Here is a 20563-nt window from a genome sequence, read left to right as displayed (position 1 = left end):
ATCTTATTTGCTCTCCAACAACCTTGGATTTCAGCCTTTCTTTGGATTTGAGCTACATCTGAACTTGAGTTTTGAGGATATTATTGGGCAACATAGAACAGAAGACAAGTATTTTACATCATAACAAGAGAGAGTGTAAAAATGGTGAAGCTCCAAGTGTTGTGTTGGTGTGTTTTGTCGCTCAGGTGACAACAAGTTTTGTTGTCCCACATCGCACAATAACAATTTCCAATTTTAATTTAAAAACATGATTTCTCCAACTATTGGTTGTGGGTCTAGTTCTCATTCCATTGTGGTATCAGGACTATGTTATGTGAATGTTGTTACACAATATTGTGTTACTCATCTGTATAACCTAGCTCTGATACCATGAACAAAAATTAAATCTATGGCCCATAGAATTTTTTTAACTAAAGAATTCTGTTACGGTGTAGAGTTTACAATGTATTATGTATTGTCCTTGTTCATGTGCATAACTGAGCTCTAATTCGATAGGAATTCTTTTACTAAAGTAATCTTGTAAGAGAGTGGTTATTCCCACCTCAATGTCTTATTTTCTCACCCACTTTTTTATGAATTTTTTAATTACAAATCTGTCAATTTGCAAGATGACTAATAAGGGTCTTAGTTACCCCTTTTTGCATTACTTTTTTTTTTAATAAAAAATAAAACAGAAAAGTTTGGGCGTGATAACTTTCATGCTATATTTAGACGATTTGTCTCCCTTAAACCCTAACTCATCCTTCCATCTCCTTTCATTCAAAGAAAGCAAAAAGAATGAACTTAGAAGATGATGTTTATATGAAAGAAGTAGATGATTATGTTTCCGTCGAAGAGGTAAAAGATAGGGTAAAATACAAAAAACTACCTTAACTATGGGTCGAACGACACTTTCATACCTCATCTTTTTAAAATGACAATGTCATACCTCATTTTACGAATTTGTGACAATGTCAAACCTCTATCAGTTTTTCTATTAATTTTTCTGTTAAGTGTTGACGTGGCTAATCCAACTAAATTAAAAAATAATTAAATATTATAAAATTAAAAATATAATTATTTTTTATATAAATTTGTGGGATCCACCCTCTCCCTCTCTCTCCTTTCTCCTTTCTCCTCTCTCGCCTTTCTCTCTTCTCTCTCTCAAGACACCCACATCCCCTAAACCCATAAACCCTTCCCACCCATTCCTCCCCCCCCCCCCCCACCCTCTCTCTCTCTCTCTCTCTCTCTCTCTCTCTCCCCCTTTATAAAACCCACCTCAACACTCTCAGCTTTCTCAAACCTTCTTCACTCCCACCAACAAAATAAAATTATAAAAATAAAAACCATTTTCTCTCCAATTATTTTTCTCCGACATGTACGGCAACCAAGATTCGACGAGCCCGATCCAAAAGCCCATTGTGATCCGTGAAGTCTGGGCCCACAATCTGGAATCCAAATTCGAGCTCATCTGAAACGTCATCGAGCCTACCTTTTCATCTCCATGGACACTGATTTTCCCGACGTCGTCCTCCGACCCCCGTCGACCGAATGGTGGGTGACGCCAGATTGGTCGAGACGTCACCGATCTTGTTGAAGATAAATGAGGAGGGAGTCGGAGAATTGCAGGTTGTAGGGATGGGGATGGGGGAAGAGCTGTGGGTAGCCCACAGAGAGAGAGAGGAGAGAGAGGATGGTAGAGGAAGGTTGGGGGGATGGGTGGGGAAGGTTGGGGGGACGGGTGAGGAAGGTTGGGGTTTTCTGTTTGAAAATGGGGAATTAGGGTTAGGGTTTGGGTTCGAAAGGGACGGGAAGAAGAAGAGGTAGGGGAAGGGAAGAGGTGGGGGATGGGGATAGGTCGGGGAAGGTTGTGGGGATGGGGAAGGGTTTGGTGGTTGTTGAAGAGAAGAAGAAGGTTGGTGAGGGTGGAGGAAAGGGGAGGCTTGCAACCCTAGGCCATTTTAAATTTTTTTGTTATTTTTATTCTTAATTTTTTAATTTTATAATATTTAATTATTAAAAATATATTTAATTATTTTTTAATCCAGTTGGATTAGCCATATCAGCATTTAACAGAAAAAATGACAGAGATCTGACATTGTAACAAATTCGTAAGATGAGGTATGACATTGTCATTTTAAAAAGATGAGGTATGAAAGTGTCATTCGACCCATAGTTAAGGTAATTTTTTCTAATTTACCCTAAAAGATAATTTTATGTGGGTCATCTTGATTTGTCAACATCATATAATTGAAGCATAGCTCTGTGACATTTTATCTCTAATTATATATATATATATATATATATATATATATATATTAAGGGTTATTTTAGGAATAATAGTGGGTGGAAAAATAACATTTTAATTTTTTAACTTTTTATAGTGGGTGTAAATATAACGTGGATGGAAAAATAAGACAATTGGATGAGTCTAGCAGCTCTCTATTGTAATCAACTCTAGGACACAGAATGGGAAGAGATTTAAAATTAGGTGCTAAGTAGTCGATCCGGTTAGATATATTGACGTGACTAATTGATTTAACTCACATCTACTTGTTAAGAAATTCTTTAAAACTGATTCTCAAAGCATGATTATATACCAACAATGTATGGCCCTAAAGCACAAAATGAAGGCAAAATAAGAAGACCTCAAATCACTAGCAGCTCTTGAATCTATTCCAAGGGTCACAACAGGAAGCCAAAGTTTCATAGCAAATAAAAAGGCCCTATCAAATAAGTTCTCAAAGGTCATTAGGTTTCTACTTGATGTATCAGATTCTAACAGAGAAGGATGAACTAGGGAAGGCCAACTACTAAACACAACACGGGGCCGTTCCATAACGTTGACGACGTAGTCCTCCATAACGTTATTACGGGACGGAAGACGAAAATACAATGCACAACCAATTTCTGAATAGAGAGGTAGAATATACAGAACATGTCATGACAGATTCAAACCTTGATTTGATGAGTAGAAAAAAAATCCATGTGTATGGTGTTTTCATCATACATCTTCAAAGCTTGATGCGGCATCGCATAAACCGTCTACCACGGCATGCTCAACCGCTGCACGTCCAGAAAACAAAATGCAGACAAACAAGCAATGGTGTGCGATCAGCAAGACAAACAAGGTTTCAGCTAACTGAAAAACTAATACAAATATCAATCCACTTGACAAACTGGGAGCTAGTCCAAAGATTAGATGCACTTAGGAGAAACTTGCAGTGAGAGGATGGCAAAAATCGCTTATTGTCAAACGAGACATCCACTAAAAAGAGGCATCTGCAAGAAAAACATCCTCGGCACAGTAGCAGTAACACAGTTAGAGTTACAAGACATCAATCAACCTAACATAAAGAAAAATCTTCCAAGGTGTGAGTGCCGGGAACTCAGGATACCATTCTAAACTATACTCAACCATTTCACACCGATAATACTCTTAATCAAATCCTAGTCGACTTCAAGGGAGTTCGAACTTCTGCAAACTGTAAAATATCAAGCAAATTACATTTACCCAAAATGTTAGTCACCTTTGTTTTCCAGATTATCTACTACTGGTGCAACAAAAGCAGTCGCACGAAAGATGAGATGAAAAAATTAGTTTGCATACGCAGATAGAAAGTAGACTACTTTTGAGTTTAACATGCTTGGACAACAACTAGAACTTGATAAGAAAGCTCTGAGCAACATTAGCTAACATCACTTTCACCGAAAGCTTAATTTGACAAGAATATCGAACCTTTCCAAAAAAGAAATCCTGTTCGTTTGCTCACAACCAAGGAAAAGGTTTCTTATAATTGTGAGAAATGTGAACTTTGTTTCCATAACTGAAACATAGAAAATAGGAAGAACTACTTCCAAAATAAGGTTTAATTCAACGAAGAATGGTTCTGATTAACTCTCATACCATTGCAATCACATTGTACCGACAATCTAAACTCTCAAAAGAGTACAATGCAACAAAAGTTTAACATGGTTTACCAAAAAAGGGGCTGTCAAACACTCAAAAACGCCTCTGATTATGCAAAGGACCAAATGCATGCTCCAAAAAGCAACATTATGCATAAGTAAACATACTGAACTATAACCACACAAATTTGATTACGCAATAGGAAATATTTCGAAAAATTTCCAATTCCAAATGCACCCGCTTATAAAATCTTGAGCATAAACATCTCCGAACAAAGCAGATCAAGACTCAGTAGATCAATACTCACAACAGAAATCCAGATAATATAATCCACAGAACATTGAAGCGCATTGCGAAATTACCAAAGTTTAAATATTTAGGACGTCATTAAGTATACAGGCATCACAAGAAATCCATGATAAATACGAATAGATCTCGATATGAAAGCCCTAATACGAAGCTTAGAGTGACCTAACACACATGGATAGATCATTACTCTTCGGCCATAGCATCCTCACTGGCGGCGGCAGCGGTGGGGTCCACCGCAGAGCTCGCAGTCTCGGGCTCCGCGGCGCCGTTTTGAGCAGGGGAAGCAGCGGCGTTCCTGGACTTGACGCTGTCGAGCATGCGCTTGCTGATCTCCTTGGAGTAAACCTGCAGGATCTGAATCCCGTCCTCCTCGGTAGCGGCGGACCCACCGGCGGCGGCGAAGGCGTCGTCCTCGATGAGGTGGGCGGTGTCGGAAGCATCGTCGGCAGCCATGGTGCCGTAGCGCTTGGAGAGAGGGGAGGGCGTGGTGAGGGTCTCGATGAGGCGGTTGACGACGGCGTCGCGGGTGCGCTGGGTCGGCGGCCATATGCTGAAGGAGGTGTGGACGCTGGGCTTCTCTTTGTGAGCTGGTGCGTCGTGGTGCTTCTGCTGTTCGGATTCGGGCTCCATGGCGGAGGTTTGGTCTTGCGGTGGTACTACGGCGGTGCCCTCGGAATCCGACATTTCGATGAGGATTTGTGGAGGTAAAATTAACACTAAAATTCAAAAAAATATAAAGAGAAAATGAGAGAGTAAACAATTTGTTGGTGAATTTCAAATGCGAGAAAACAATCTATATATATATGTATATATATATATAGGTGAGATTAAAGCTTAACAAGATGGATTACCTTAGAAGTGAGCGCTGATAGTGAAATGTTTGACGGTTCACCTTTTTCCTTCTTTATTATTTCATTTATTTTTTTTGAAAAAGGCTAATTAGATTGGTTGCTGGGTTTCTTGGTTAGGTTAGCTGTTTAGGGTCTTGGGTTTGGGTTAGGCCCATTGAATGAAGTGGGCCGTTCACGTCTTCACATTTACATTTTAACAGTTTGGGCTAATTACATTCCACATTTTTTCAAGTTTGGAATGATTTTCTCGTATTATAAGCTACTGTTTACGTTACATTTGCATCATATGGACAAAAAGAATTCATCGTAAAGCTTCAACTATTCTAAATCGATGCTTTGCATTCCAAACCGAGAACCAATTGCACATTTTGGTCCAAATAGTGCAAATGTGGCTTACATGCCTACAAGTGGGTCTCACATATGAAATGTCATCGATGTTTAACAAAGGACTAAATGTTCAAACAAACAAAAAGTATAACTTAATACAATTTCAAAACTTCAAAGTTACTAATATATATTTAACAAAGGATCTATGAGAATTCCTAAGCGGGCTAGGTGAGCGCCTCGTCAGGTCTAAATGCCCTTTCTTAATTCTTAAACGCTTAAAATTTGATCGTGACAGTGACCAACGCCTATAGCGTAGAGCTATGTCATTTCACATAGAAGACAGCATGATTGGGCGTGGTTTACAAATAGCCTCCAATGGCTCGACCCTTTGCATGACAAGGCCCAAACCTTCACTCATGTCCACCTTCTCTTCACCAACCCTCTCCCACTCAAAAGACTGAATCAAACTCCCTAGCGCCAATCCAACCAACCTGTTTCCTAAGCCAGCCCCAGGACATCCACGCCTTCCATTCCCAAAAGGAATTAACTTGTACCCTTGAGAGCCCTCGCCACTCCATCCTTCAAACCTCTCCGGCTTAAACTTTGTAGGGTCCTCCCAAATCTCAGGGTCCCTATGAATGGCCCAAGCGTTGATCACCAGCATTGTGTGACGTGGCACATCATATCCCCCCACCACACAGTCCTCGGAAGCTTCGTGAGGCACTAGAAGCGGGACAGGTGGGTACAAGCGATGCGTCTCATGGATCACATTTTGTAAGTACTTGAGCTTTGGCAGGTCTTGCTCTTCCAACGGACGCTCTTGTCCAACGTTTGTGTCTATCTCAGCTCTCACTTTCTCCATCTCCTCTGGATGGTTGAGCAACAACGCCATTGCCCAGTCAAGAGATGATGATGAAGTGTCTGTCCCTGCTACTAGCAACACCTACAATAATGTATGCATTTCTGGTCATATCATGGTGACATGTGAGAAGTAGAAAGAAGATTATATATGCAATTGATTTCTGGTCATACCCACACTTTATACATTAACCATATGGAGAAATAAGTTTCGAATCAACTCCAAAGATAAACATTATGTGATTGTTGTACACCACGCATTACAATTCATGTCTCCTTGTCATTTATATCTGCAGTATTTTGGGCTGACGATTGTATTTATTTTACTCTTTACATAAAGAGTAAAAGACTGATTAAAAAATATACACCAAATTACATGTTGACATAAGACAATTAACAAAAATGAAAACCAATGAAAATGATTTGAAAACTTTGAGTTTTAATCAAAATGACAAAAATGTATTGTAACTGAATAGTATTAGGAGTGACTTTTTAAAGTAAAAATGTCCTCAACATTAAAAGTAAACAGTACGTACCAGGAGTATTTCGTTAAGACTCCCTTAACAAAATCCTTATCCAAATATATTCTACATGCATCTAACTGCCGACATCAAATATATGTATAATGTTGTCATCAACGGCTAGTGTTAGGTAAATTAAATTTACAAACTAAATTATATGACACTAATAAGAAATAAACACGTTAATCAATACTTAAATAATAATTCAACCATCAACTGTTGTTTGTAAAATTTTATCTACAAATTTAGCATCTCTAATATTACCCTTGTTGCACCAACAAAAAAAAAAGTGCAATAAAATCCTTAAGTAATAATTCAATCATTAATTATTATTTGTAAAATTTTATCTACAAATTTGATCTTTCTAATATCACCCTCGTTACATCAACCGAAAAAAAAAGTGTAATATAATATGCGACAGCTGCGACGCATGACATTGACAAATTTTTCATTTGATTAATAAGTAAGTCCAAGAAACCGGCAACTAATTATGGGGAAGAAATCCCAAAATGCTAATGGTTGAAACGGACAGAAAAGTAAAACAGCAGCAAATTTAATTAAAAATTACGCACCATAATAATTCCCTTGATTATTTCGTCGGTGTAAACCTGGGAATCCGTTTCTTGGAGCTTCAACAAATTATCAATCGTCAACTTGCCAACCTCTTCGCCATTAGATGCAAAATCTGATGACAAAAATGCACGACGCTCTTCCACCAAACCCTGCAAAAAGCTATCCAACTTTGCCATTATTCTCACCATCTTCTTCTCAATCCCCGTTATGTCCATCCACTGTAAAAAGGGTAAAAAATCTCCAAGATTTGTTGCCCCGGACAAGTCCACTCCGTCCCTCATAACCTTCTGTATATTCTTCGCCTCCTCAACATCCAAAACATTTTCACCATAATACCTGTTGAATATCCAAAATTAAGAAATTGACAAGACAGTTTTGAATGTATACTAACTTGGTTTCATTCCCTTGGATAAAATCTTAATGTATACTAACTTGGTTTCATTCCCTTGGATAAAATCTTACTCATGCTAGATTAGCACTGGTGGTTAAATTAGAAACAGCATCTGTGTTAGAACAATTGAATTATTGAAAGTACCTCTTTCCCAAAATCATCATCGTCATCGCATTAAACGAAAGCTCGGTAAACTTGGACTTGAGGTCGATCGGTACGCTTCCACTCTTCATTATCTGATTCAGTAAAAGCCGAACTTCTCCCTGTCGAACACTCGAAAACATGACGAGGCGGGAGGAGGAGAACATCTCGAGGGTCATAATACGGCGAAGGTTGCGCCAGAGGTCTCCATAGGGAGCTACAGAGACCGTTGTGAAGTCGTAGTTGAAGTGTTTTCCCGCGAGCAAGCGCGGGCGGTTAGCGAAGATGATGTCGTGCTTCGTCAAGCATTCTTCGGCTATCAAAGGCGAAGACACTAGGAGGACTTTGCGTGAGCCCCAGCGGAGGAGTATGGTTTTGCCGAATTTTGAAGAAAGGGATTGGAGAGTTAGGTGGACTGGCTGTTTAAGAAGATGGAGGTGGCCAATGATGGGGAGTGATGGTGGGGATGGAGGAAGATTCTTATTGTGATTTTGTGTGATTTTAGTGATGGATAGCTTGAGAATCACAGGGAAGATGATGAGTAGTGCTAGACTGTACCAGAAGTACGTTGCTTCCATTCTTTGGTATTTGATTGTGGTTTTACATATGAATTGTCCAGAACTATGAGTTTGCACACTACAGTTCTTAAGATATGCAAGAACCTTTGCAAAATATTGTCCGCCAGGTTTGACTTGGGACTAAATGAGTATGTGGTGTGACATGGAATTGACTGAAAAGATAAGGAAAATACCAATATTATATTTCAACGGGATGGGGCACTCAAACTAAAAAAAGGTTTTCTTCTAATTCTGCCCTTGGAGGCCGATGACCCAGCTTGTTTGTTGAAGAATAAGTTCATCTTCATTCGAAGGCTCATCAGAAGGCTCGTTTTAATTTTGTCACAAAAAATTATCTCTAATCGAGGGATAAATGGTCATAGGGCTAAACATAATTTATTATTTAAAAACTGCAACTTAAATTCAAATCTAACGGCTAAGTGACGTCAGCTAGCCGTTGGATTTGAATTTTTTTTTTGCGCTATAAATAGGGTGCATATTGGGCTATAATTCACACAACTTTGAATTCAATCTCTTTCGATTTATGTTGCTAAATGTTGAATTCAATCCCTTAATTTAGGGCCATTTGTTGAGCTGGAGTACTGCCAAAATTGCTAGGAATCAGTTGACTACTTTCTGCTATACTCGGGTTCAAAGTTATGTACTTTCCTCTTCTTCTATGTGGTTCAGTTGGTTCAGTTAGTTATGTGGTATAGTTTGTGCAAAAGCTTCAGTTGCAATAGAATTCAAAATTTTAGGGATAAAAACAATTTACGTTTCTTTAATTCCGTAACATCAAAAGAAATATAATGTCCTATATATAATAATCATCCACCAGATTCCCAGACTCACTTATCTATTTGAGGTTCACCTCCTTGAAAAGCATAAGCAAAATGCCCCTCTGCTGCCTGTAACGAAAATGTGAAATGTAAGTCACATTGATGAAAGCATGAGGGTGATGAATAACACCCTATCTCAAACTAAAGTTTCAAGAAATAAGATGGAGCACTAGTAAAAGCTAAAGGAAAAACAACAGTTTAATTGGCAACACTATTGCCCCGGGAAAAATAAAGTGTTTAACTATGCTGAAATTAGTACGTTCAAAGCATGTTTACCCCTTCCAACACGATTTAGAGGTTAATTAACAATTTGTTTTTTTGGTTGCTCTGCAGTGGCACAACTGACGACAAAAATCAAGAATCTATCTTCATTGTGAGGAGAAAAGAAGATCTCATTAGTTCATCAATACCAAATCTATGGCATGAATTGACCTCAAAGCTTCACTGTAAAAGCATTGGAAGACTGTCTTCATCGGATTCTTCCTAATAGTTTCTCTAAGGTATAAAATGGTTTAATTATAGATCTTCTGAGTATGGCCTCTTATCTCTTTCTGGAGTTTCATTTCAGTTAAATTGTTCAAGTGAGAGGTTTGGGGCATCTAGCTCGTAGCTTTGGATAATAGGTTTAGCAATTAGCATTGGAGCTAGGCTGGGTTTTCTCCTTAATCTTTCACTTTTACATGATATGATTATACAAAAAGAGTAGGTATATTTGTTAGCAAATTCTATTTAATTGTTGTGTAATTAAATTTAAACCTGCAGTTTGCTTCTTCAAACTTTTAAAACTGGGTGCCCCAAACCTCTCACTCGAACAATTTAGGGGTGGAACCGCATCGAACCGCACCGTGCCCACTCCTAGATGTTAGAGATGACGAGGAGGCTAAGAATTTCCGTCTGGTTTTTAGGGACGCAGTGGACTTATCCGGATCAACAAACATTGGAGACTTTTTGCCATTTTTTCAGTGGATGGATATGTTGGGAGTTGAGAAGAAGATGGTAGGGATGATGGCGAAGACAGACAAGTTCTTGCAGGGCTTGGTTCACGAGCGTCGTGTGATTTTGTCATCGAATCATGGATCGAAAATGGAAAAGGGATTAAGAAGTTAATGATTGATAACTTGTTGAAGCTCCAAGAAAAAGAGCCACATGCCTACTCAGACCATATAATCAAAGGAATCATTTTGGTAATTCATAAACACTCAACTGATCATTACATTTTCTTTCTGAAATTTAGAGGATCATTTATTCCAATAAATAACTATCATGAACCGTCGCAGCGGTGATCAAAAGTCAAAACACCTCACCGACCCCTTGTATCACTATAAAATTCATCAGAAACTCGGAAAAATACAAACGAGATAGAGGTGCCTAATAATAAGCAAATATTGATAAGGACTAGATATAATATATATATTATTAGTATAGTGAATTGTTAGGTTTATTGACTAATTAGTAGATGAGTTTATTTTGTTTATTCACATTTCAGAATATTAGGTTTATTGACTAATTAGTGTATGGGTTTGGCCATTTTCATAGTGAATTGTGAGGTTTATCATCTCATAGATGTGACGATGATAAATATTAAACGTGGTTAATACAGTTGTTTCGTTGTAGTATCATAATTTTATTGTGAGTGACCTTATTCTATGCTATTGTAAAGGTTGTGCTAGTAGCTGGAACAGACACAACATCAACCACCCTGGACTGGGCAATGTCATTGTTGCTAAACCATCCAGAGGCAATGGAGAAAGTGAGAACTGAGATAGACACCAACGTCGGATGCGAGCGTCTGTTGGAAGAGCAAGACTTACCAAAGCTCAAGTACATGGAAAATGTGATCAATGAGACACACCGCTTGTACCCAGCTGTTCCACTTCTAGTGCCTCATGAAGGTTCTGAGGATTGTGTGGTAGGGGAATTCGATGTACCACGTCATACGATGGTGGTGATTAATGCATGGGCCATTCATAGGGACCCGGAGATTTGGGAGGATCCTGATAAGTTTAAGCCAGACAGGTTTCAAGGTTGGAGTGCAGAAGGAGCAGAGATATATAAGCTAATCCCGTTTGGAGGTGGAAGGCGAGGATGTCCAGGCGATGTCATTACCAACCGGCTGATTGGATTGACACTGGGAAGCTTGGTTCAGTCTTTTAAGAGGGGGAGGATTGGTGTAGAAGACGTGGACATGAGTGAAGGTTTGGGTATATATGAGCATGCCGAGGGTCAAGCCCTTGGAGGCTATGTGCAAACCGCGCCCAATCATGCTGTCTTCCATGTAAAAACTATTAAAGTTCTACTATAGAACTGAATTCGAAGATGGTTACATTTCATGCTCCCTTCTAGTCCCTTATAGGGTATCTCTTAAAAAAGCAAATAAACGATGTCATATGGTACTATGTGGCGGTGTTCCCGCTATAAAAAAATAATAATAAATAAATAAATCATTTGATGCATAGTGAGAACATATTCGTCTCTAGCCAACATAATTAGGCCTCTATGTGCAAGAGGAAGAAAACTTCAATGCTTGTCTCTGTAATAGTATCTCTGTTTTGTACAAAGTTCAAAAAAACGCTAGGCGCTAGTTGGGTGGCGGACTGGCGCCTAGCACCTAGGCAGCTAGGCGGCTAGGCGGGGTCTAGGCAGGCGCCTAGGCTGCCGGGCGGATTTGTAATTTTTTTATTTATTTAATTAAATTTATTATAACAAAAACTAAGTCTACTTAATAAGATGGGCTGTTTTCTTAACCCTAAATCAAAAATGAAAAAGATGATAAGCATATAAAAGCCTGGCCCAGCCCAACCCACCCCACCCTCACCCTTTCTTTATCACAAGTTTTCCCTCCTTTATTATAAGAATGCCTCGTTTCTATCAAATCATCCAGATAGCCTCGTTTTTTATTCCTCATTCAACCCCTCGTCGCCTTCACTCTTTTTTCAACAAAGAGAAGATGCGTGCTCTCTTCTCTCAACAGGCATTTCCTATCATCAGACCTCTTCCCCGCTAACCCTCAACTTTCATCCCAAAATTTCGAACGATCAAACAACATCAACGTGGCCCGCTGGTCAAGCAGAAGAAGAAATCTGAGGTGGATTCTTTGAATGATCAATGGGGTTTGTATGTATCGCCAAAATTTCCAATGCCCTTTCTCTCTTCTTGTCAGATCGCAGTGAGATGGAAAACCGTCGAGGTTCTTACGAGACCACCTAGATAGCGCCAAGGCGGCAGACTAACTCCCACCCGATTTAATGAACGCTTTGGCATAAATCTTGTCGGCGCTCCACCGCCTAACGCCTAGGCACCGTCTAGACCGATTTTTAGAACACTGATTTTGTAATATACTCTCATATCCTAGCTTTAAAAAGTAGGCAATCTTCTAGCCACTAGTTACAACAATACGCTGACGTGGCAAATGCCCTTATGTACCTAATACCCTCCCTCCAACATTAACTGGGTATCCCAATTCAAGACTGAAGCAACATCAGCTGTTGTATGTGCCATAGCCTTGTACTATGCTTTTGTACAACTTCTAGACACAGAAGACTATTTCTTGTACCTTATGAATTAGATCCTTGTCATATTTGGACTAAATATTGTATGTCTCAAAACAGGGCTAGAAGTCTCATTATAATCCAAAACTTTTTATTAACTAGACCCACGAGCTACCAATCGAGCCTTATACTTCGCTACAGATCCATCAGAATTTCGTTTAATCTTATATGCACATTTACTATCTATTACATTCCTATCATCAGGAGAAAGAGGTGCAAGAGTCCAAGAACCCAAATGAACAAAAGGAAAACACGGCTCATAATGAGTTTCAAAGTCTGTTTCCTTCCAGTCATTCCATTATGTTGGAGTCTGTGTATATGGACATGAAGCACAATGCAAGATACCATGATCATTAATTTTGTTTTTTTTCAAAAAAAATACTACTCATAAACTCACCACCACCATCAGATCGTAAAATTTGCATTCACGCATCAATCTGAAAAACCTAATATGGTACAGTTAACTCTCATCACCATCATCTTCACCATACATAGCTAAATTCACACATGCCCGCCGTCTCTTCCCATAATTGGCCACCTCCATCTTCTCCGGAAACCAATCAACCGCACCCTCCAATCTCTTTCTTCCGAACACGGCAAACTTCTATTTCTCCGGTAGGTTTCCAGTGGAGTCCTGGTCATTTCGCTTTCCATCGCCGAAGAATGTCATGCGCATTTGTTTATTTTCGTTTCTTGATTCTCCTTTGCTTCATTTCCAGTTTGAGGAGTGCATAATCTATATATTATTTAAGCTGAGAGACAACCAGGAAAAAAAAAAAAAAAAAAAACTGAGAGACAAGGATGATGGCTATACAATGTATCCATTAACAAACACTTGCCCAAGGAAAATGTGGGCTTGCTCGGGATTACATCTCTAGAAAGTACGGGCTTGTTGGGCTTGCTTCTTTAAAAAGTACTTTTGTTCAAAAGTAATGCTTTTGCTTCTAAACAATGTTGAAATTTAAATAAAAAAAGTTCCACAGCGGCTCTGTCCAAGAACAAGTGTCTGCCTTTTGTCTTTTCTCTAGCTCCTCAACTTTATCCCTTATCTCGCACTCAAATAATTTTGATTTCTTTACATTATTTTTGTCTGCTTTTTATCGATTGCCGCTTACCAAGTGCCAAAATCTTTAAAAATTATGCAGGAAAACTCAAATTAAAACTAAAGAAAAAGACCAAAAACACTGAAAATTAATCAAAACTCAACATTTCACCAAAAAAATCAATCAATCAAAAGATGGAAGAACAGTCGCCCTTCTTCTGGTATACTTCAGCTCTCATCGCCATCTTCCTCACCTTCCTTCTCACCAAAATGAAACCAAAACCCAAATTTACGAATCTACCCCCTTCCCCGCCATCTATTCCAATCATCGGCCACCTCCACCTCCTCAAACATCCAGTCCACCGAACCCTCCAATCCCTTTCTTCAAACTTGGGTAAAATCATCCTCCTCCAATGGGGTTCCCGCGCAGTCCTCTTGGTCTCCTCCCCTTCTGCCGCCGAAGAATGCTACACCAAGCACGACGTTGCCTTTGCCAACCGCCCAAGCCTGCTCGCCGGAAAACACTTCCACTACAACTTCACAACCGTCGCGGCGGCTCCCTACGGCGACCATTGGCGTAACCTCCGCCGCATCATGACTCTCGAGATTTTCTCCTCCTCCCGCCTCGCCGCGTTTTCCAGCGTCCGGCAAGGGGAAGTCCGTCTGTTACTGACCCAGATCATGAAAAAGTCAAAGGTCGAGCTCAAGTCCAAATTCACGGAGCTTGCGTTCAACGTGATGACGATGACGGTGGGGGGGAAGCGGTACTTCGGCGAAGACGTGGCAGCGGACGAGGAGGCAAAGAATTTCCGGGAGGTGATGAGGGAGGCGGTGCACTTATCGGCGGCGACGAATTTGGGAGATTTTTTTCCGGTTTTGCAGTGGACGGATGCGACAGGGTTGGAGAAGAAGATGGTGAGGCTAATGAAAAAGATGGACGGCTTCTTGCAGAGTTTGATTGAGGAGCGCCGTGGGATTTTGGCGGCGGGTTTTGAATCGAACGGCCAAGAGGTGAAGAAATTGATGATCGACAACTTTTTGGCGCTACAACAAACAGAGCCCCAATTATACACCGACGAAATCGTCAAGGGAATCATTTTGGTAAATTACATAATCCTGCAACTTTTTTTATATACGGCAGTGCTCTAGTTAAGTGAAAATTTAGGCTAAACACACCATGGTTCTTCCTAATTTGATATCAAATTCGTAGTCGATATTAAATATGAACTTTTCATAATAAAAATCATGGATAGAATGCCCATCCCTGTCCACATGAACTTGATATAGGTAGATGCATTGATCAAATATTTGAGTGATTATGTGTAACCGTGTGTATACATCTGTTTGTATGCATCTTTCGTCATATGGTCACGGAACCACGCGTTTGTACATTGATATAGGTGGCCAAGTCACGTCACAGGTGTGTATCGTCGATGATAAAACGGAATCTCTCCCTTTGAATTATAAATGTCTACTAATCAAATACTAATCGTAGGTGTTGCTGGTAGCTGGGACAGACACAACATCAACAGCCCTACAATGGGCAATGGCACTCTTGCTAAACCATCCGGATGCAATGGAGAAATTAAGAGCCGAGATAGACACCAAGATTGGACCAGATCATCGTCTGTTGAAAGAGCAAGACTTGCCAAACCTGAGCTACTTACAAAATGTGATCAACGAAACGCATCGTTTGTACCCTTCGTTTCCAATTCTAGTGCCTCATGAAAACTCAGAGGACTGCGTGGTAGGGGGATTCGACGTGCCACGTCACACAATGCTGGTGATCAATGCGTGGGCTATCCACAGGAACCCTGAGATATGGGAGGACCCCGAAAAGTTTAAGCCGGAAAGGTTTGAAGGGTGGAGCGGTGAGGGGTCCGAAGGGTATAAGCTGATTCCATTTGGGGCTGGAAGGCGAGGGTGTCCTGGGGCTGGCCTCGCGAACCGGTTGATTGGGTTGGCGCTGGGAAGCTTGGTTCAATCGTTTGAGTGGGAGAGGATTGGTGAAGAGGAGGTGGACATGAGTGAGGGCTTGGGGCTTACGATGCCAAGGGTCAAGCCCTTGGAGGCTATTTGCAAACCACGCCCAATCATGCTATCTTCCATGTAAAAATTGGACCATAAAGTCCAAAGCACAATACTAGTGCTAGATTATTTCCTTTGCTTTGATTGATAGTTAATCAATATATATGGTTTGATTGTAATAATCAAGTTCAAAGTTATAATTCTTGCAGTTGAATCTGTCAAAGACTCAAAACAGTGGGTTAAGTTTCCTTGTCATTCAAAAGTGCTTTTTCTTTTCTTGATTGATCCATCCATGATCGGATGATCCGTACAGATTTCAACGGTCAAAAGGCAATTTTCAAATTTGCTTCTCAAAGCAAGGGAGATTTATTTTTTTTTTTTTTTTATTTTTTTTTTTTTTTTAACGGACAAATGCCAACGGCATTCAGGATACAACTAATACAACCAGCTTACTATTTTGGGGGTGTAATATCGACTTATTAATTTCTGTCTTCTGTTTTTCTTAAATTTATTTGATCTAATAGTCGAAAATGAAGAGAGTATGTGAAATCGAAGTAAAAATAAGTGTTTTAATAACAATCCTTATCATCTTTATGTGAATTTCTCGTAAAATCTACTAATATAATAATTTTAGGATTGCTGTTATTCACACATTTTATTTCATTTTTAATAATTTTTTTTTAAATTAAATGACAAAAATTAACAAAAATGTGTGGATAACACTACCCTAACTTTATATACATGAAGAAGGACTTTTACTCAACAAGTTCGTAGGTTGATGTATGACAGTTGATGTATGACATTGTGCCAAAGAAATTTATTAGTGGTTCAAAGTTAAGGTTGTAAAATATAGCTTAGTCCTTTATTTTATTGACATGAATAAAACAATAACAATACATCCGTGAAAGTTTAAGGATAATAAGATGCCGTTGAAGTTGAAGACACATGGGAGTAGCAAAAAATTGCAAATGCGGGTAAAATCGTGGCTACTATAACAAGTATCAGACGACATATAACAACTGATCTCTCACTGGTACATTGCATATCCTGAAAAGGACCTAAAATTAGAGAACTGGAAAGGACAGAAATGGACAATCCAGAAAAGAAACAGGCACTTTCAGGTTCAGTTCAGGCTTCTAAAGGGGTAGGGGCCCTAAGGTGCTAATATAATTAACAAGTTCAATTTACACAATAATTTCGTATACTAAACAACCAAATAGATTAAAATAGGTGGGCACAGTACTAACTTAGCCAACTGTCTAAACCAACGTCCGTTAAGAAAAACCATTTACCGACGAAGCCTGATGAAGTTGACAAAATGAGTAGTTGTACCTTCAAAATGTTAATTTGTTTTGTTTCTTCACATTAATTCCTCAACGATTATGGAGAGGATCTGAAGCGTTAGGAACTCTCCTCTTGCTTGAAAAGAAGGCCTCCAACGAGTGCTTTGAATTCAAACGCCGCTGCTGCTGCTTATTATTCTCTTGTTCCTTCTCTGCTTGCTTATTCGGTGACAACGAGAAGTAGTGCTGCTTGCGCAAACCAAGTTGCATTGTGTTTTCCCTGTCCCCGGAAACCAGCATTGGGAGAAAGACCAAGACTATTAGTACCACGAACTTCTGAAATTGCATAACTGTGGCTTGTGGGGTTTCAACTTTCAGGTCTGAGAGGAGAGATGAAAAGAGGAGGGGTCTGAAGAGGGAGTTTCAGAAAGGCAAAGTGTGGAAAAGCTGCATGGCTATGTTTGGAAGTGTTGAGACTAGAGATAGAGAGAGAGCGGGGGAGAGAGAGAGGGGAAAATAAAAGGTGACATGTGGTGCAATTGAGTATACCCTGCAAACAAGGGACGCTTCCCACGAGAGCACATTTTTTGTTTGCTTTTCCTTTGTTTTGTATAATATTTCTTTGTTTTTCACGAGAACTCTTTTTCCTGGCTTTCTTTTTCTGGTCAGAAACCCTCCCAGGCTTTCCAGTCCCCTAAAACAAGGCACTCATGCATCTCACTCCACTCCAAGCCAAGGTTATTTTTTCTCCTATTCTATTAAACTAAGGGTTAATTGCAATTGTGTTCCTTGACTTTTGGAATGGTTTCACTTTGGTTCTTAGATTATTTCTCGTCGCAATTTTGTCCTGAACTATATAAAGTGCATCTAATGAGGACAACAGTGACGTTTGTTATAGAAATTGACATCAATCGGGTGACTTTGCCTTGGATGCGGATTGGGTGGAGTTTTGGGCGAAACTGCGCAGTGCCGACATATCGGTTGGTAATTGTCAAATGCACTAAACTAAGAGGAAATACACTTGCACAAATAGAAGGGGATACAAGGAATATAGCAAACACTAAATGGATTTATTGTAAGTAGCTTATTGATTTTTCAAACCAACAATTGATCGGTTGATGTGAATTAGTTTTCATCTTCTATCAGTCGACATAATTGGTTGTATATCATTTTGCAGATTTATTTTGTTTCTTCAATCACTCAACCCTATATGTGATTACTTTGTATGCGCATTCTAACCAATGCAAAATAGATTACAACATCATGTTGTTATTGAGTTTGCTTTTTCACTTTAATTACAAAAATATTAGAAAAACGCTGAGAAATAGAAGAAGAATGAAGGGGTGCAACCAATTTTTTTATAGATAGAAAAAGTCTATTTGTTTTTACCTACATCTTATGTCACGCCACACGATTATTTTTATCAACTTTCATAAAAGAGTGTGACAAATTGTCCTAATTAAAGGCAATTGTAAATGTTCATGGACCAAACTATGAAGAATAAAAGTTAGAAGGACGAAGGTGAGAAACCCTAAAATACAGTATAGCGAAGTTGGCCATATCTTATGCTAGTTGTCCGGACGGGTTGTGCTTGTCGGCTTTGGAAGGTAGTCAATGTTATTCTCTCCCTAGCTACTTAATATAGGAAGAAATATAGGAGATTCTTCAGTGTTTCGCAAACACGATTAAATACAATTAATTAAATTTAAAAAACAGTCAATTTCAAATAATTGTATTATAAAATGTGAAATGGGTCGTGTTTCTAACACTGAACAATTTCTCATGAAAATATAAGTAATGTTATTCATACCATGTTTTTGTACTACATTTTCATACCACCTTAGGTAACATTTGATGTAAACAGTCACATCATTTGAATTAATCAGATTTTTTAATTTAGTTCATTATTTAATAAACTAATAATTAAGAAAAGCTAATTAATTAAATGATGATTGTAGTATACAATGAGTTTTTCTCTTTCATTTTCTTGGGTTTTGCAAATTTTTTAAATGATGTAGCTGTTCACATCAGATATCACCTAAGACGGTATAGAAATATAATATAAAAACATGATATCAAAAGTATCACTCTAAAAATATATATGTTGCTTTTTACAACATTGGAAAGTGTGAAATCATCATCATCATATGCATCCAAGGACAAGGACTTTCCTTCTTCATGGAAAAGGTTACCATACGAATATGGAACTATACAATAATTCAAATCTTTTTTTAATTTTTCTTTGTTATTTAAGGAGACAGATAAATTATAATATTTCTCAATTATTTACTTAAACTAGAGGATTAATTTGAGTGATCAAATCATGCGTGCTCGAGTCTTTTCCAAAGTTTTTACTTTATTTGAGAATTCCTTTCCTTCCGAATGAAGCGCCGCGAAATGGCATCCACCCATTTATTCAAAGATTCAAGCTCTGACGACCATTTTTTGCTTGTCTTATACGCCACCGTGACTGGTACTAATATCTCTGCATACGAGCCATGCATGGAAAGCCTACGTCTTGAAATTCTTGGATGGACTTGGAAGCAAAAGAGCTTAGATCAACCTCTTATAGATATTTGGGGTGTAGTTTTAGGACATCTTTAATCAATCGATCATAAATTTTAACAGACTTCATCACAAAAGTTAAAGATATGGCTTGGAGTTAAGGTGATTTTTAAAAACAGCTGGTATGAAAAAAAGCTGAGAGAGTTTTTGGTGTTTGGTAAACACTCCAAACCAACTTTTTTTCAAAGTTTCAGATGAAAAAAAAGCTAAAAGGTGGAAGCTGCAAGAAGCAGCTTCAAAAAGTGGCTTATTTTCAAAGTTTCTCCTGATTCCTCGCACTTTCAGGAGGAAGAACAATGTCACCACGTCCCGCCAACCCAGCTCCAATCCGTTGATCAAGAATTGCAAATCGACGACCCGATCATCAACTTCTTCATCGCCACCTTTCTCCGTCTCCATCTCTGCCTCTAGCTCTGTCATCAAAAATGGTGAATTTCTCAGCCTTGAACGTGAGACTGGAGCGCACAATTTCAGAAACCCTAGTCTCGTAAGTTCCATTAAACCCTAATTTGGAGGTGGAGTGAGATGAGGAGGAGAAAATGAGGATTGGGGCGATCTGATTGGGGCCGAAGAGGGAGTGAGCGTCGTCGTCATTGCCGGATAAGAAATCGTTGTCTAAGGTTTCGACGCGGGTGAGGTGAAGAAATGGGAGGTGTCGGTAGCGGAGAGAGATCGGAGAAAGGGACTCGACTGAAGATATGGGAGAGCGATGGTTGGTATTGTCAGCGCCAGCGAGGTTGAGGCAGGAGAGAAGGGTCACGGTTGACAAATGAGGTGAGGAGGTGGGTCCCATTTTCGACGACCATGTGGAATGAGAAGATGAGGAAGGAGAGGATGT

At 39.2% G+C, this 20563-nt stretch overlaps 3 protein-coding genes and 1 pseudogene across 3 annotated transcripts; 2 read left to right on the top strand and 2 right to left on the bottom strand.

Moving 5' to 3' along the window:
* Positions 1-4078: 4078 nt before the first annotated feature.
* LOC137743889 (MFP1 attachment factor 1-like) lies at positions 4079-4992 on the bottom strand. Its single transcript, XM_068483823.1, has one exon. It carries the CDS (start codon positions 4883-4885, stop codon positions 4385-4387), a length of 501 nt encoding a protein of 166 aa, XP_068339924.1. The 5' UTR covers positions 4886-4992; the 3' UTR covers positions 4079-4384.
* A 474-nt stretch (positions 4993-5466) lies between these two features.
* On the bottom strand, positions 5467-8603 carry LOC137708597 (cytochrome P450 81Q32-like). Its single transcript, XM_068447715.1, has 3 exons — positions 7867-8603; positions 7331-7667; positions 5467-6322 (listed from the first exon to the last, which is right to left on the bottom strand). Exons 1-3 carry the CDS (start codon positions 8439-8441, stop codon positions 5708-5710), a joined length of 1527 nt encoding a protein of 508 aa, XP_068303816.1. The 5' UTR covers positions 8442-8603; the 3' UTR covers positions 5467-5707.
* Positions 8487-11538, top strand: LOC137714328 (cytochrome P450 81Q32-like; annotated as a pseudogene).
* Positions 11539-13661: 2123 nt separating this feature from the next.
* LOC137748513 (cytochrome P450 81Q32-like) lies at positions 13662-16093 on the top strand. Its single transcript, XM_068488678.1, has 2 exons — positions 13662-14950; positions 15345-16093. The coding sequence occupies exons 1-2, from the start codon at positions 14045-14047 to the stop codon at positions 15960-15962; spliced, it is 1524 nt and encodes a 507-aa protein (XP_068344779.1). The 5' UTR covers positions 13662-14044; the 3' UTR covers positions 15963-16093.
* The last annotated feature ends 4470 nt before the right edge of the window (positions 16094-20563 follow it).

Source organism: Pyrus communis, chromosome 1 (genome assembly GCF_963583255.1).
Source record: "Pyrus communis chromosome 1, drPyrComm1.1, whole genome shotgun sequence".
NCBI lineage: Eukaryota > Viridiplantae > Streptophyta > Magnoliopsida > Rosales > Rosaceae > Pyrus > Pyrus communis.
This window is presented reverse-complemented; position numbering and strand designations above follow the sequence as displayed.

Excerpts from the sequence above, each read along its gene's own strand:
- LOC137743889 (XM_068483823.1), bottom strand. The coding sequence starts at position 4,885 with ATGTCGGATTCCGAGGGCACCGCCGTAGTACCACCGCAAGACCAAACC.
- LOC137708597 (XM_068447715.1), bottom strand. The coding sequence starts at position 8,441 with ATGGAAGCAACGTACTTCTGGTACAGTCTAGCACTACTCATCATCTTC. Across the intron at positions 7,668-7,866 it reads ATGATGATTTTGGGAAAGAG|GTATTATGGTGAAAATGTTT; the intron begins GTACTTTCAATA and ends GATATTCAACAG. Across the intron at positions 6,323-7,330 it reads TAATCAAGGGAATTATTATG|GTGTTGCTAGTAGCAGGGAC; the intron begins GTGCGTAATTTT and ends ACATTATTGTAG.
- LOC137748513 (XM_068488678.1), top strand. The coding sequence starts at position 14,045 with ATGGAAGAACAGTCGCCCTTCTTCTGGTATACTTCAGCTCTCATCGCC. Across the intron at positions 14,951-15,344 it reads TCGTCAAGGGAATCATTTTG|GTGTTGCTGGTAGCTGGGAC; the intron begins GTAAATTACATA and ends TACTAATCGTAG.